General features: G+C 34.0%; 1 protein-coding gene and 1 long non-coding RNA gene across 2 annotated transcripts; one reads left to right on the top strand and one right to left on the bottom strand.

Moving 5' to 3' along the window:
• Window positions 1-5,467: 5,467 nt before the first annotated feature.
• Window positions 5,468-6,241, top strand: LOC104237874 (uncharacterized). Its single transcript, XR_713751.2, has 2 exons — window positions 5,468-5,695; window positions 5,874-6,241. It is a non-coding gene; the product is annotated as an uncharacterized lncRNA (long non-coding RNA).
• Window positions 6,242-12,897: 6,656 nt separating this feature from the next.
• On the bottom strand, window positions 12,898-13,872 carry LOC138871987 (uncharacterized). Its single transcript, XM_070149917.1, has one exon. It carries the CDS (start codon window positions 13,870-13,872, stop codon window positions 12,898-12,900), a length of 975 nt encoding a protein of 324 aa, XP_070006018.1.
• Window positions 13,873-14,133: the final 261 nt, after the last annotated feature.

The following is a 14,133-nucleotide window of genomic DNA, read 5'->3' as shown; positions in this document are numbered from 1 at the left end:
CATTTGCGAATGATATGTTCGTATTTGCGACAGAAGCAAAAATGCGATAGAAGCAAAAATGCGACAGGTTCGCATTTGCAATACCTTTCTCGCATTTGCGAGCTTCGCAAGGTCGCAAATGCGACATCTGCAGCTGTGCAAAAGTGAAGTTAGACAGGATTTTTCATTCATTCTTCAAAATTTCAAAATCTAAAACACAAGAGGCGATTTTCCAAAGATTTTTTCTTCCCCAAATCATAAGTAAGTGATTCTAAACTAGTTTCTTTCAATCTTTCACTTTATTTTACAAGATTTCAACCTAGAATTTCACTTTTTCATGGTGGAATTGGATATTTTTGGGTAGAAACTAGGAATTTGATAAATTGGGGATTTAGACCTCAGATTGAGGCCGGATTCCAAAACCAATTACATATCCCTCCTCCGGGGTGAATGTGTAATCGGATTTTGACCCGAATTTCGGGTTTGGACCAAGCAGGTCCGGGTGTTGACATTTGTTGACTTTTCAATGATGACCTAAATAGAATTCTTATCGATCGTGGGTGATTCCTAAGGCTTGTTTTGAAACGTTTGGTTGGTAATTTGCAAAATATTGTTGGTTCGGATGCGTGTTTGAAAGGCAAAGCTGTGATTGAACTTTGAGTGGCCTTTGGAGCGAGATAAGTGTTATGTCTAACCTTGACTTGATAGAAATAGGAACTCTCGGACTTTGTGTTATGTGAATTTCATATGAGCGGCGTATATGCAAGGTGACGAGTGCATATGCGCCGTCGAATTATCTATTTCCCTGATCTATCACTTTTTCTTAATTGTTTTCCCACCTATCTTAATTGTTACATGCTCTAAATGCTTTCCATGCTTAATTGGTACGTGTTAATCAATATCTTCTTCTGTTAACCATGTTAGCTCTTTTCATAGTTCCCCTAATCCCTGCAATTTGCTTAATTTGACTTGTTTGTACCTTCTAACTATAAATTGCTGGTTTGGTCTCACTACGTAATATTATTTGTGTAGATTCTATATAGAACAAGGTTCCTTTTCTTGGTTAAGTTTGGTATTTATTTATCGTAAAGGCTTTGTGGTTTAGCTTGTTGCTTTGACTGTGTACATTGACTGTTTGACACTGATATGGTGGGATCGGGTTCCACGCCGGAACATGTGTAATAAGGGAGGATTTTTATGGTAGAATAAGGGTGAATATATATATGGTGGGATCGGGTTGCACGCTGCAACATGTATAATAAGGGTGGATTGATATGGTAAAATAAGGGTGAATTGTGATATTGATATTGATATGTGGTGGGATCGGGTATATATATATATATATATATATATTATTTACTGTTATTGATATTGTGATGGTGGAATAAGGGAGGATTATGTGTTGTCTGGTGGGATCGGGTTGCGTGCCGAAACAACCTATATGTTTCTACTTCTTGAGCTGCATTGTTTTTTCGGTATTTTTATTTGAGCTGGGAGAGATTGGTAATTTTGGACGACACTAGTTTATTTTTGAGGTTGTGGTATCATATCCCGTTGGTTGTTTAATTCTATACCGTATTTCAATTATTCTGTTATTATTATAGACTGTGTACAAGTTTTAGCATAGGTGACCTGCCTTAGCTACTACTTCGTCGATGTTAGGCTCGACACTTACCAGTACATGAGATCGGTTGTACTGATACTGCAATCTGCACACCGTGCAGATTTTGAAGACGATCCCAACGGCGGTTACTAGCGAGCTCGGATCGGACACTTGTGGAGACTTGAGGTACGGTTGTTCAGTGCCCGCAGCTTCTTGAGTCCCTATCCTCTTTTCTTTTCTTCATTCATGCCTTATTTGGTTTTTTTTAAAGATTTAGACATCTGAATCTGGATACGCATCCGAATATCAAGATGTGTATTAAGATTAAGACATCTAGATCTGAATACCTATCTGAATATTAAGATATGTATTAATATCTGAATACTAAATGATTAAGACTGTTTGATTTTTAACATCTGAATATATAAATTTATCTTTATTTTAAAATTAATAAACATAAAATTCAAATGAAATACTTTTTAATCTAATATTCTATCAATAAAATATATAGTTTTAAAAAATATGATAGGTAATGGTGGTGATGGCTAATGGTAATACTTGTAAATGCCGATTAGAGGCAGTGGTTGGTGGTAGTTTTGGTTGATGGTGGTGGTTCAGGGTAGTAGCTAGTGATGATTGGTAGTAGGAACGATATATAATCGAGGATAATGGTGATGAGTGGTGTTAGTTAATAATGACGGGTGGTGGTATTAATTGAGGAAGGTGGTGATAGGTGGTGGTAGTTTATAATAATAGACAGTATCGACTATGATTGTTGATGGTGATGGGGTGGTTAGTTGTGGTAGTTGAGGTAGATGCGTGTTGGTTGTGGTTGAGAATGATGATGGTACGAATGATGGGTGGTGGTAGTTGATAATGGTGGCAGCTATGATTGAGGATGATGGTGGTGGTAGTAGTGGGTGGCATGATGATAGTTGATAATGGTAGGCGATGACGAAATATAATGATGAATATTGATAATAGCATCTTAATGAAATTAAATCTTTGTTATAGATCTTAATCACACAGACCTATTCAGACCCATTAAGTAGCTGTGATGTTAAAAAAAAAAAAACACTTAAGGATTAAGATCTGGATAATTAAGATTCACACTTTAAAAACAAACACACTTAATGTCTGAGATCTGAACGATTAAGATTCAGACATTTATTAAGTGCAAACAAATGAAGCCTCAGATAGCTTTGTACTTATTTCAAACCTTTATGTGTATTATTTTAGAAGCTCGTGCACTTGCGACATCAGGTTCAGGGAATTGTAATAGACGTTGGCTGTTTAACTTCCGCATTTATACTTAGAACATATCTGTTACTTCAATTCGCTATTAATGTTAGCGTTTAAGCTGCTAAAAGAAGTAAATTATTCTAATGTTGGTTTTCCTAGCAAGTGAAATGTTAGGCGTCATCACGATCCCGACGATGGAAATTCCGTGTCGTGACGTATGAGCTATAAAATTTATTTATCATTCAAGAATGTTAAGTTCATACTTGAAATAATACGTTAAAAGATAAAATTGTGAAAAAGTTTAAGAAATATTTATATATTACATTGCAATAAAGATTTATATGTATAAAATATTTTTAAAAGTTGTAAAATCATACTATCGGATTGGTTTGGTTTTGGTTTGACTTTTTTAATTAAAACCAAACCAAACTAATGAGGTCGTGTTTTTCTTTCCAATACCAACCAAGGCCCCGTATGTCATAAAAAAAAATTCCTTTTTTTCCAAAAATGTGTTTGTCCATGAAATTTTACAAGTTTTTGGATTTTTTTCGAAAATAAGTTTTTCAAAAATACAAAAGTGGTTTTGACCACTTTTCAAAATTTTCAGAATTTATTTTTCCCCACTCACAAAACTGCAACATTTTTTCAAGTGAAATGGATAACCAAACATAATTTCAAATACCATTTTTCAACTTAACTCTAAATACTACTTTTAAAAAAAATTATACTCCCTCCATTCCAATTTAAATGAGGTAGTTTGACTCGGCACGGAGTTTAAGAAAAAAAAAGACTTTTGAAACTTATTGTCTTAAAAGTTTAAAGGGTAAAAGTTTTATGGGGTCATGACATTTATGTGGTTATAAAAGCTTTTCATTAAGGGTAAAATGAGTAAAATGAAGAGTTTAAAATTGAATGATTTCCACTTGTAGAAATATGTCATCTAAATTGAAACAGAGGAAGTAATTTTTATGTTCAAACGCCTACAAAATCAAATCAAATTACAATCGAATTTTTTTTTTCAATTTAACTCGAATTATTGATTTGGTACGATTTACCAATTTTTTTTGTACACCCCTAATATAACTATCTAACTCCACCCTCACGCTTGGAAGGAGATCCACTCCTAAAACTATGATCTTTTTTCGATTGAAGATTATCGATGGATCTCGTCAGGACAGCTTTTCGATAGAAAAAGCGAAAGAGATGCACGGAAATAGCAAATAATATTTTTTTTAAGTGACCCACGAACAGCCATCGTTTTTTTTTTTTTTTTAATTTTAAGCTTCAAAAACAAAACCTGAAAAATAATTTTTCTTGCCGTGTAAAAATGAGGGCCCGAAATTTATTGTTTCATAAACCTATGGACATCGTCGGTTTCGTATTTAAAACAAACGAAAAAGGATAGGTACGAAGGAAATTTCTTAATAGATAATCCATAAAAGATGAAAGTTAAATTATCTAATCAGCTTGGCCACGGATACTACATAAAGTTTGTTTAAGCACTGAAAAGATTTAATTCTGTTGAGGTATCAATCAGACAAAATAGTACTTAATAGTTAATAGTATAAAGGAAGAATTTTTGGTTTAAAAGCCTAACGTATGCTAAAAATAAACACAAGTAAACTAGAGACAATTTGTTGACAAAATATGATTTGCACGAAGTTCCTCATTTTGGATTATTTTGATAATACAATTTCATGTAACCATTCGGTATTTGAAATGGTCAAAGCTTTGGAATTCGTTTACATTTTTGTTCTTCCAATAACCATTCGGTATTTGAAATGCACTGGCCAACTAATTAGCGTAACACTTTAAATAAACTAGGAAGATGGAATTTCTTGTTCTATTCTGAATAATGACCTAGTAAACTCATCTAATGAACTTAGGCACGAAACTATACAAGGTCGTCTCTAAGCATTAATTTAAAGTTTAGAACACGGCAGAAAGTCTGTTAAAATAGAAAAGTAAGCAGCAGGAAGACTTTTTTGATAAACAGCCTAACTGTATCGGTCCAAATTTGACCGACCACGACCCACAACGAGTACGACAAATGACCGGATAATTACGAACCGGCGTCCGAGGGAAACGACCTTAAGGTGAAAGAAGAAACTGTACGACCCTTGTAGAAGTGTAAACCCGTTAGGGGATATTAAGGATATTCCGCCAAATATTCCTTGTATTTTATTTCTTACAATTCAAAACGGTTTCTCTCTAGGATATATAAGGGGGGAAAAGAAGCTTGTACGAGGGAGAAAAATTCTGGGAAACTTATCAATCTTGAACAAAAAGAAACTTTGCAACTCTCTTCTCTTTACTTGTTATTATTCTAGAAATTATTATCTTCAGCTACGATTTACCTGTTCATCTTTGAGTGATTTGTTTAAAAAAATTTTAACATCTTTTGAGTCAAATACTAACGTGTCTAAATTAAACACAAATTAAATAGAACAATTAGTTAATCATGTTTTGATAGACAATATATATATTCTTCTTATAAAAATAATTCTATTATTTTGACTAAATGTGGTCGTCCATTGGTTAAGTCGACGGTTTCATACCAAGTATCATAAGTACCAAAACAATGTATATATTGAATGATATCATCAGAATAATATTTAAGATTGAGTATAAATTAAACCCTGTGTACAACGTCATAATTCATATAAATACTTCCATAGGCAGTGCTCGAAATTCATCAACTCTTAAAACATTCTCAAAATTGTTGGTACTTTCATATAGTATATTGTATAGGTTAAGCAATGGCTGCACTCTCAACCTCCGTAAGGTCCGTAGTGATAACACTTATGATATATGCTATTCTCCTCTCTCCTTTGCTACTATCGTCATGTGATGCAGCTAGAGCCCCTCGAGGTATATTTTACGTTCATTTATTAAACATATATAGTACTACTAGACACGTTATCAAATTCGAAAACTTTTGTGTCATTAATATTATGAATCTAGACTGAGGCGGATTTAACATATAAGCAATAGGTATACGTACATAATTGCCATTAACACTTGTTTTTTCTTGTTCGCATATATGCAGTATTATCGGGGAGAAGCAGTTTTCCTGTTGCATGTCTTCACTGTGTGGGGTGTTGTGAACCAACACCCCCAGGTACCTGTTGTACCCGTTGTGGTTGTTGAAGATCACCAATTAAGTCACCATATATGCCTATGAAGCTCTGAACTTTATCTTTTGTACTGAGTCAGAAGAAGTCTGATCAGTAAATTGGTTCGTCTTGGAGTAATATGTTCATGTTATTCATTAATTCAAAAAAGAAACAACTTGGTTTCTTTAGGTTGTAGGCCTGTTTTCTGTACACTCATTGGAAATTCACGTTTGTAATGTTTTGTGTTTCAATTGAATAAATTACGAGTGAAAGGAATTAAAGAGGAAAGCCTTATGCGTTATCTTATTTTTGTTGATTTGCTTATATATATCTATTTAACTAAATAGGGGAAAAAGAAAAGGCACCGCAGGAAAACTAGCAGAGGAGCTCAATTTTGTGTATTGACGACCAAAGACTCAAAACATCTTCTTTATTATGGTAGCACGAATGTCAAAAAGTCTTAATACTGAACGACTCGTTTATGTACGTAATGAGATGAATACATAGAAACACAAAAAATATAGACTATACATGACTTACACTAAAATTTTTCCATTATACCACAAGTAAGGTGATGCTTTATACTTCAATGCTACACAAGAGGGGGTGGTTTGTATGGTGTCCAATTTTTTGCTTAAACTGATTATGGAAGGACCTGGTTCTTCTAAGTGTTCCTTAACCTATTATTGCAGAAACAGTAAATGCGGAAAGTAAAGAACACAAGTATTTTACGTGGAAAACACCTGGCTCAAAAGGTGAAAAAACCATGACCTATTTTCCAATAGGATTTTCCCAAACTTTCCACTAAAATCACTGAGCCAAAAACTGCATTTACAAAAACTCTTTTGTAAACCTAGGAGTAACTCTAATCCCGTTGTAGCACACAACCTATAACTGTTGCGACAACTTCAAGTTAACTCTAACTTGAATACTCTGAGAACCTATTACAATTGCCTCTAGATAAAGCTGAAAGGTACAATATGAAAACACCTACTATAATTGAACTAGAATATAAGACATACACTTGGAACTGGTTCTTCTATTTGGTTCATGTAGCTTCAGGTTTGCACACCTGAATCACACACGAATTGCTTGCAAAAAGCCTTGCTGTTTTGCTCTCAATTCTTGTTTAACTTCTGCGTTTGTGCATTACCTGTAAAAGAGAACAACACTGATATTTATAGAGTTAGTAAATAAAGATTAATTAGAATTCTGATGCTACTCTTCCTTGGTGGAAGAGTTCTAGTTGATCTCACCATCTAACTCCTTCACTAACTTGGACAATATTCTCTTTGAGTAAGGAATCCTTCTCCTTATCCATTATGCAACCTTTTCGATTACGAGATATCAATTCTCTCAAGTTATATTTATCTCCTTCACTTGCATCCCACATGCTCAAATCTACCCGTATCTGTGCTCACAAGGGATGGACCTGGTTCATGCCTGAGTTCCTTTGTCAGTCTTTAAAACTAACATTTATTTGGGCCAACAAATTCCCCCGTTTTGATGATGACAAACTTTGTGTTTTTCTTACACTTAGGCCCTGTTTAAACTCAACTCAACATCAACACAATGTTAGAAATATTTTTCTTTTTTATCACTTATCATCAAGGACCAGGTTTATTAGGTTATAAACATCACTTGTTCAAAGCTAAACATCACTTGTTTAAAGCACAACCTTTTTTTCCCTTTTGGCATCATCGAAAAGTTGCATAAAAATGTGTTGAACCCAGATTATAAAGCTTACTCATAGACACTAGGCTATCCTAAATGCAATCATGGATTAATCATCATTGATCAAGCTAAGAATTTCAACCATCAAAGAAATAAAGACAAATAGTTAGAGCAAAAACCAGCAGATTTCATTGATTTCATTGAAAGTTGATATGATTCTACCACAATGCATAAAAGGAAATAAAAATACTAAAAATATGAACAAACAACAACAAAAGAAACATCCAAAACTGGGTCACTGAAAGAACTACACTAGGGTAGGATTTAAGGCTTGGAAGAGGTAGGGGTTGGGTTATTTGCTTGGAGAAGCTTCAGCATGTCTTGAAGAATTCCATCATTATTCTCCTTTTCCCTTGCAAATTCTGTTCTGAGAACATCTTTCTCAAATTCTACCTCAGCCAACCGTGTCTTCAGCCTTGCTATCTCAGCATCCTTTGCCTCAGTCTCATATACCAAGACTCTGACCTTGCTATTGATTGGTGTCTTTTTAGATGAACCAGGTTTATTAGGAGCGGCAAGAACCTCATAGTCACAAGCAATCAAAGTTTTTCCCCAAAATGATCTTTGCTTGTATCTAGCTCCCACTTCTTCAAAGGCACCTTAAAGTGAGTAAGCACAGTAGTAAGAATGAACCCATAGAGAATGGAATGAGACTTGGTACCATTGATAACCCTACCAAGAAGCTGGACTATAAACCCAGACCAATTTTTCTGCTTCCCACTGTCTAGACATTCCATCAGAACCAAGTCGATGAAGCTAGCAATGTGCCTCCTCTCCTGTCTAGGCAGAACACATTTGATGACAAATTCAAGCAGCACCTTGTAGGAAGGATTCATTGCACTCTTGTACACAACCTTGGGCTCACTTTCTTGCTCATGATCACTAAATTTTCTGTTGGCAAGGGTAGTCGGAAGATTTTCTAGGCTTGGCCACTTAAGCCTTGTGTAGTCATTGTACCCCCAACAGGTACACCTAGAATTTCACCCAACTCTTTCATATCAAAAGAGATTTGCATCCCTTTTACCAAGCTGGTAACTCTTCCATTCCGCACAACAACATTTGCCATAAACTCAACTACTTCATCCCTAGCCAATCTACCATCCATTTGAAGGACCATGTCCTTCCACCCTTGCACCTCTAGCTTTTCGAGCAGCAGGACCATCCTTTCTTCCTCCAGATCACTACAACAAAATGTATTTTTAGCGGCAATTATTTAGTGGCAATAAGATAATCGCCGGTAATTAATTCCTTATGTCAAACTGTTAGTGACTAATATAAATTAGACGGAAAAAGCTACATATTTACTGGCAATTAAATGAAATGTCCAGTAAAATAACAAACTTTAACTTTTTAATCTCCAAAAGCAAACCCTATATTTTTCATTTCTCTCTCTATTACTCCTCCCACCTCTGGCTTTTCTTCTATAGTGTTTCTCTTATTTTTTTCCCATTCAGATCATCTAAGAGTTTTTATGCTTTCAATGAATATTGAAGATAATAGCAGCAATCCAGCAACCAAAAAGGAAGAAAAAGCATGAACACAGATATTACACCATTGTCAAAGCCCGATTAATCAGTTATTGATCGAAAACCTCTGCCTTTTTAATATCGCCGGCATTTCCATCACTGTTAGTTACCTATTTGATACTTTTGCATATTTTTTTACTTGTATTTATCATTTTCCATCTACATCCTTATATAGATAGAATATTCTACATATTCCATTTTGATAGGAATTAACTGTTCTCAATTTTTTTTTTTGTTTTTAGCTTTGCGTTTGTTGGATTTTGATTTTGTAATAATTGAAGCTGGGTTTATTCTACTTTATTTGCCTTTTACTATATTGCTTGTAATGGGATTTGATTCTGAATTATATGCGTATTCTATATTACTTTAGGTGTTGCCTCTATAGGACAAATTTAAGAAACTTATTCAGTGTTTGATAAAATATTACACAGAAGTATGTTTGCTTGAATAACAATGACTAATGTGTATGGTATTTTACTAGTATTTTTATGAATCTTTGAAAATCAAGACATCATTTTTTAGACATTCATATGTTGTGAATTTTTAATTTATGTGACTCTCGGTTAGATCAATATCAATTGAAAAGTTTTAAACATAAGAGCTCCAAGAGAGGATAAATAAAGCATAAATAGATGCAATAATAGACTAAATGAGGAGAAATACATTTGTCTGTGTCAGTTGTTTCTTTTACCAGATTCTATACATAAGCCTATGCAACAATAGAGTAAATGAGATCACTCAACGAACTGCTGCTTACTAAAGAGAGTAAAAACTTTTCTAAACCGAGGAAACCGTATCTCCAATTATATGTTGTTTAACTTAGTAATCAATTAACAGTTTAAGTTATTGATGTTAATTCATTATTTGTGGGCGTAGAGTTGAATTTTAAAGATATAATGTGAAAGTCCAAGCAGAGATTAGTTATATACTGCGGGTGAGGATTTGAATGGAAGCTCCTTCTAGTTAACATTATCTTGTTAACTTGATCCCAAATAGGGAACGTTCCTAGTCAATGAACATTCTTCTTTATTGTTAATTTTTTAGGGAGAGGGAGAGACAAAAAAATTAGAACTTTCTGTGGATTAGCACACATTGATAACTCTTTATTTATTCTCTGTGCTTGCATGCCATATATAAATAATTGTTTGAATATCTTTCCTTATAAATAAGTAATTATATGATAGGCCATTTTTATTATCAATATTTTGTTTGTGCTAGGTTATTTGCAGTTGTGGATGGTATATTCTGCTTGTTTAACACCACATTGAGAATGTATAATATCTAAAGTAACAATATGGTTAAAAAATATAACGAATAAAGTAATAGTTGTTGTAGAGGCATATATAACTTTGATGGATAAAGGTCCTTATCATGCAGATCAAGTTAGTAGAGATTTTCATGGAGAGTTTGCTTTCATTCTCTATGGCAACTCTTCAACAACTATCTTTTTAACTACTATGAGTGTTTTTTAATATATCTTGATCTTGATATCAAATTGTCCATAATTGACTTGAAGTAGACTTAGTGCACATCGTTCTTTGCCGTTCTTCTAGGTATGCTTATTTTTTAAAAATAATGTGAAATTGGCCGAGCTTGCAATTTAACTATTATTATGTTGTCTAACCTTTTATAAGAGAAAAAACTGGAGCTATACAAGAAAATTGTTAAAATGGATTAAGATGGTAAGACTAGGTTGCTATATTATTTTACTAATCAAGTTAATAAAGATAAGTTGACTTTTCTAAATTAGAAGTTTCTCTTTTATAGAACCATTCTAGACATATTAAGGTGAATCTTGAGGTGCTAGTAAAATCACTGGATGAATGTGGCAAAACTTATGAGTTGTGACCTGAATTAATTCCACTGCTTGAACTTTTATTTGATAACTGCACACCTTTTTGTTCTTTCTATGATGATATAAGCTTTCATCGAGTTTTTCATATGTTTCTATCTTTTTATTATAAAATCAGTAAAATCTAATAAAAATATTATGTGGAAAATATAATCAATTTTTTGTTATTTCTTTGTGCTGAATTGGAAATAAGTTATAGATTCTGAGAAGAATCTACTAATAAAAATTATTTCCGAGAAGAAATTGTGGTTCTAGCAAAGAATTTTTTCTCTTAAAAATGCCAGTTGAATTTCTTTGAAGACGATCGGTTTCCAACAGCTTTGATGATTACCTTGTATATTTTAAAACTAAATCAAAATTTTCTTGTCTGAACATGTGTTCTTACTTACTTAATAGGAACTAGCATCGATACATGTGACCCTCAATGAACAAAGAGCTAGGAGTGAGAATTTGAAAAGAATCAAGGTTCATTTTGCCTTCATAGTCTATATTTCAACTATAGATAAGTAATCCCTTTTCATGAGCAGATGCACCAAATTTCTGCAACTTCTATTGTACAGATTGATTTGGATCTACAATCTATAAATGACATGGCTACAGAATCAGTGTCCTACCAATGGAACTTGCTGGTTAATCAAGAATCATCTATGTTGGTTTAAACTTATCTGGACACACCATATGACCTAGTATTATTTGTACATACATTTTGCTCGCCTATTAATCCATCTAGTTGTTTTTGCTAATAAATGTTAGGTGAGGGAGTTGGCTGAAAAAGAATATGACAGACTGACAATGATAGACTCTTCAATATATTTTTTCACATTATATTTTATCTTTTGACACAATTTTTTTATAATTTCAGGTCACACTCTGATGTTCAATAATTTAGCGGGTGGAAGATTTTAATATGATGAAAAGTTGCGGAAATTATTTGAAGATTATCATTCGTCAGAATTAGTTATATAATAGCATTAGCTATTCAATTCGAACAATATAAGTTTATTTTTAAGTTAATGTAACATTGATTTTTTTATTAGTACTTCCTTTTGTTTGTTAAGATTTAGTATCATATTTTTGAATTAGTATTAATAAATTTTGTTGTTTGGAACATATTCTGGATGAATGTAGTAACTATTATTAATGGTGCCTAAATTATTTTAGTTACAGCTTGTGAATTTTAGCACTAAAAACAATTGTTGTTAAAGATATTGACTTTTAGCAATAATTTAATTGAATATCACAGTCATTGAAATGGATGCTAAAAGGGCAAACTAAGACATTTTCAGAAAGGATACTATTCCAATTCTAATTGCCACAAAATAATTGCCATTAAAGATACAACTTTTAGTGGAAATTATTTTAAATTTAGAGACTATATAAAAGGAATCTAAATGAGCATAGTTAGCCATTTTTAGATTGGGTTTAGTAGCCATCATAATTGTCGCAAATAATTACCGTTAAAGTTGCTTGTTTTTAGCGGCAATAGATCATATATTTTACCAGCTTTTGTCATAAAGGTCACTAAAGGCTTTGCCGACCCCAACATCAGCGGCTAAATGCCAATGGTTGGTAAAAGATATAGCAGCTGTTATTATTGCCGCTAAAGCCGTTTTGTATTGCCGCTAAACACCCTTTTTTTGTAGTGGATCCTCTAGGAGTCTACCTTTCAAGATAGTCCTTTTGCCAAACCTGGCCAGCTTGTCCACTTCACTGTCTAATCCATCCTCCTCTTCTTCACTCGAATCCTCTTCTTCAGCAATGTTTACTTGTTTAGGTTTCACTGCAGACATTGTCCTCTTTGCCAGGGTAGATGGTTCAGCAGACTTGAGTACAGATGTAAACTTCTTAGAAGAAGTCTTGGATTTCTTGGGCTTGGGGGGTCTGAACTTCCACCTCATTAGTCACTTTTTCACTTTGATGAATTAAGTCCATCTCATCCACATCAACAACCTCAACAGGATCTCCCGCTTTTTCTTTCCCTTTATCCATCTTTTTCTTCTTGCTTTTTTCTAAAGATTTCTGCAACTCCTCCCCACTTTGCTTCAGCTTGCTCTTCATGGCTCTTCCTCTTGGGAGAGGAATTTCAGTAGTGTCAGAAGGAGCATCCTTCCTTTTTTTGTTGGCTCTTTGTGCCAGGGGTCTGTGTTTTTGGAGTTCAATTTTTCTTGGGATTATACTGTCACCTACCTTTTTCAAAAGATCTGCTAGGGTTTCTTCAACGGATGAACCCAATTCATCTATATGCATTCCAAGATGAACCAGACCTTCAGTGGTTTTCCTTGATCCACTTTCCCCTGTTTTCTTGCCATTTTCCTCCACCTTTTCTGACTCGACTCCACAAATAGCCATCCTATCAGTTTCAGAAGTAGATGAAGAATCAACCACTTTTTTCCCTTTTCCCCTCTCATCACTTCTGACACCCTCACTCTCTTTTTCTTTTTCTCTTTTATTTTTACCTCCTCTCTTTCTGGACTCAGGTGTTTTCACATCCACTACAGATCCAACTAAAACAAACCAATTCTCTAGATTTTCAACTAACACAGAAATAACCTCATTCGTAGTATTTGTTCTAGAAGTTACCTGTTCAGAATCAGAAGACTCAATTCCTTCCCCCTTAGTTGCAGATTTGAAAGAGTCATCAGATTTTTGGGATTCTTGGGCTTGACTTGCCTGTAACTGTGCGTTGAGTTTCCTTGAAAGCGTACTTCTAGCCACAGTTTTTCGAGCAAGCATTTTTACTCGTTGTTTCCTAGGTTGAGGTGTAGTAGAAGATGAGGAACATGGTGGGGTTATACCAGGCTTATCTTGAGGGTTAGTCATTTTTCTTGATTCTGTGATGAAGAAGATGAGTGGGTTGAATTTTGGAAGAAGAGAGAAGAGATAAATTTTGACGGTTTTTGGGAATTATGAGAGAATGTGAGGAATGATGATGAATGATTTAAAGGAGGGGGATAATTAACGAGTTATGGTAGGTTTAGTAGTCAATTAGAAGTCTAATCAAACTGAAATTTCAGATTTGAAAAGACAGTTGAGGCGTCCCTAGAATCTAGGTAAATTAATTTGGGTGGGAGTCTTTGAACA

This window comes from Nicotiana sylvestris, chromosome 6 (genome assembly GCF_000393655.2).
Source record: "Nicotiana sylvestris chromosome 6, ASM39365v2, whole genome shotgun sequence".
NCBI lineage: Eukaryota > Viridiplantae > Streptophyta > Magnoliopsida > Solanales > Solanaceae > Nicotiana > Nicotiana sylvestris.
This window is presented reverse-complemented; position numbering and strand designations above follow the sequence as displayed.

Coding starts and splice junctions, on each gene's coding strand:
- LOC138871987 (XM_070149917.1), bottom strand. CDS start 13,872: ATGACTAACCCTCAAGATAAGCCTGGTATAACCCCACCATGTTCCTCA.